The 3,465-nt window shown below is 42.1% G+C and overlaps 1 protein-coding gene across 1 annotated transcript; it reads left to right on the top strand.

Annotated features, from left to right (window-relative positions):
* The first annotated feature begins 219 nt into the window (after positions 1-219).
* Positions 220-1,387, top strand: LOC147446576 (uncharacterized). The gene has a single exon (XM_086525774.1). It carries the CDS (start codon positions 305-307, stop codon positions 776-778), a length of 474 nt encoding a protein of 157 aa, XP_086381900.1. The 5' UTR covers positions 220-304; the 3' UTR covers positions 779-1,387.
* Positions 1,388-3,465: the final 2,078 nt, after the last annotated feature.

Genomic DNA, 3,465 nt, shown 5'->3' on the forward strand with positions numbered 1-3,465 from the left:
CTGAGGAAACCATCATCCTCAACGTCCTATATGCAGCCATGGATTTCTCCGTCTGCGCCGAGTTCATCCGCATGTCCAGCTAGGACAAGTGGACAAACTCAGCAAGCACACACTGGCTGTCGTCACCAAAGTCGATTTGTGTCCGGACGGCTTGCTCCAGAAGATCACCGATGATGCTGTCAAAATAGGGCTGGGATACATCTGTGTGCGCAACTGCACAAAAGAAGCCTCGTTTGAGGAGGCTCAGTGTGCTGAAGAAACGCTCTTCTCTTCGCATGCCAAGCTGAAGAAGCTCTGCAAATCTATGGTTGGCGTAGAAGCTCTTGCGCATCGTCTCGTGCAGCTCCAAACGCAAACCATAGCCGACGTTTTCCCCGTAGTGCTCAAACAGATTGATAGTTCACTGGAGGTGAAACGCCAAGAGTTGCAGCTACTAAGTGGCGACATCTGTAGCCTGGTGGATGCCAGTGTAGCATTAATTCTGAATGTCTCCTACGTTGTGAAGAAAGCTTTAGAGGATATATTATTGCTGCCAGGTTCTGATTGTAGTGCGGACCTCATAATATCGAGTGCAGAACTCTCCACCATGCCCAACGGCAGCAATTCCAAGTCACAAACTAACTACAATGCCAGCTTGCACCAAGAGTTCACCAAATTCAAGCAGAAAGTAACAATTGACGCTGGAGAAAAGCTCGTGCTCACAGAAACTCTAGGAGGGCATGTTGACTCAATACAACGCTTGCTTTCTGAGTGCCTCAGCACCAATCTCCCAATGTAGTACCCCAAGCCATAATGCGCCAGCTTCTAGACTCCATAGCCAGCACTTGTTCTTCAGAGATGCCATCTTTCGTACACGATGCAGCACGCAAGGTAGCCTTTTCTGTGGTGGCCAAGCACGCAGGCCACTTCCCAAACCTGGAAAAACTGTACATCTCGGCTTTTCAACGATCTATCTCTGAGTGATGGTAAGAGTTAAGTGCTTTGACGCTGTGATGAGGCTTTTGAAGATGGAATAAAAATAAATTTATAGTGTTACTCTTTTCAACTGTTAGCCTCTTGCCCATATTCTCTATCTACCCCTGATCAACAGTCTGCTAATTAGGAAAGATATGAATATGACGGAGTCAGGGCCTAATGCGCAGGATAAGGGCTTGCAGCCTTATAGCAAGCACTTGCTTTCCCCTTGTGGGGTGCTCTCTTTGACTGCAGTTCTTTCCTGCCCATATTGCGAGACAGAACGCTAGTTCTCTCTCTCTCTCTCTCTCTCTCTCTCTCTCTCTCTCTCTCTCTCTCTCTGACCTCGAGATACATTTGCAAGTATAAGGGTGCCACCAGAAAATGATAACAAGAGACTTCGCTGCCTTGGGCGCCGCAGCACCTTGCTCTCTAATAATTATAGCAACATGAGGCCGTGGGCTGTTGCACGCAGATGGTGGGGCACTTGTTCCTCTTCTTCCTCGGATCTGTTGAGGCAAGGCGAAGGCCCCAAAAAACAAGAGCGTGCCTCATCAGAATCTCCTGCTCCTTCTCCGCCTCGCTCTTTTGCACAACCATGGCTCTGACAGGGGCAATGGCTGCCTTCACACTGGGACGAGCAACAAAAGGAGCCACCTTCATTCTCGACAAGTGGATGCAAGCATTCCTACAGGAGCAGAGCTGGTCAAGGATGCCATGGTTGCTGATCTCTCTCTCTCTCTCTCTCTCTCTCTCACTCACAGCACAGGGGTGCAGTGGTGCACGACTCCATCTCTCTCTCCAAGCACGACGAGGATGCAAGCGTTTCTGCACGGGCAAAAATTGTCAAGGATGCCATGGCTGCTGCTCGATCTCATCCACCTACTCTCTCTCTCTCTCTCTCTCTCTCCTAGATAGAGGAAGAAGATGGAAAGAGTGGGAGCGGGGGAATAGTAATTCACTGAGAAGCGACAGACTCACACACGCCCCAAGTTCATCATTTTCTGGATCTCCTTTGCGCATAATGAGTGTCCACTCAGACTCAGACTCCACTGTCTCCATCCACCAATAAAATAATACTAAAAATTGTTTATTTTTGAAAAGTTAACCTCTCTTTTTTGTTTTGGTTGACAAAAAAGGGCACACATCACTATGACCTTAGCGCTTTGGGCAGGTCGAAAAACTCAAAACTAAACCCACGTTCTTTTTATTAGAGGCAGCTCAAAATCTTTAATATTTCAAAACTCAAGCCATGTCATCATTAGAGTTACACTCTTTTTATTTAAATGAGTACTCACTATCTTAATTCAACCAATCAACATTTTTGGATTAACAAAAAATGCTTAAAAATATAACTCAATTATTTTTTTTATTTTAATCAACAAAAAAACATTGCATCGTTATAGCCTTTGCCCTTTGGGCGGGTCAAAAAAAAGCAATGATCTATTTACCAACCTATCCTCAAAGCATAACTCATTTAAGAGATCATTTCATTTAAGGGTCCCACGAATTCTTCTTACGTTTTTGTTTTAAATAAATTTTGGTTTGCAAATGGTTCTCTTCATCCTAAGGTCCTCATGACTTCTTTTCAGCTTGTTTTTGTTTTCTTAACAATAATGAGCTTTTGTCCAAAGGTGTTAGCTTAGTTGGTTGAACATTCGTTCTCCTCGACGCAAGTCATAGGTTCGAATGTGATCAAGCAACCTTGGTAACGCTAACGGACACCCATTGTATCATCATGCACGAGGGACTACGCTCTACTAAAAAAACAAGGTGAGGAGGCCGGAAGGCTTGGTAAGTTAAGAAGGGATGAGGGAAAGTAAGTTTAAATAAGTGACTACAATCACGTAGAATTTTTGTTGTGTGTACATATAAAATTGCATTATCTATTATACATACCTACTCACAAATGGTTATATATTGCAAAGGGCTCCACTTTTAAATAACAAAGTAAAGATGCACATTGCACATCACTATTTTGAAACAAAATAAAATGAAAAAGAAGTAAAATAAAACTACACATTAAAAATTCAAACAAAAAAATATATTAATACTTTCTTATAAGAAAAGATAGACTCGACAAACATAGAAATAATACAAACAATTAGTGAAATGAATTTTTTTGAAGTCCTTAAATGAAAAGACCATTTATCAATACTTTACATCATGGGATCAAACTCCTATGAATTAATCTTTTCTTCTCTAAAACCTTTTTCAAGCATGCCAAAAAAATGAATTCACTTTGGAAAAAAACATTTAACAGGCTATGATTTCTTTCTATTGGCAAGACTTTTAAAGCTTCCTTAAGGACACTTATCTAACAATGAAAATTCAACTACCTTCACCCTTTGGCTACTAAAGCCTTTAGAGGAGATAAATAACTAAATAATGAGTCTTTACCTTTCAATCTCCATTTTGTGCTCACAATGTCATTGCCATGTTGTACAAATTGATGACATGGAGCTCATACCTTTATATTAGGGTGCATGGCACATGCAAATACATGCTTCC

This window comes from Adiantum capillus-veneris, chromosome 12 (assembly GCF_014529385.1).
Source record: "Adiantum capillus-veneris isolate H3 chromosome 12, ASM1452938v2, whole genome shotgun sequence".
Taxonomy (NCBI): domain Eukaryota; kingdom Viridiplantae; phylum Streptophyta; class Polypodiopsida; order Polypodiales; family Pteridaceae; genus Adiantum; species Adiantum capillus-veneris.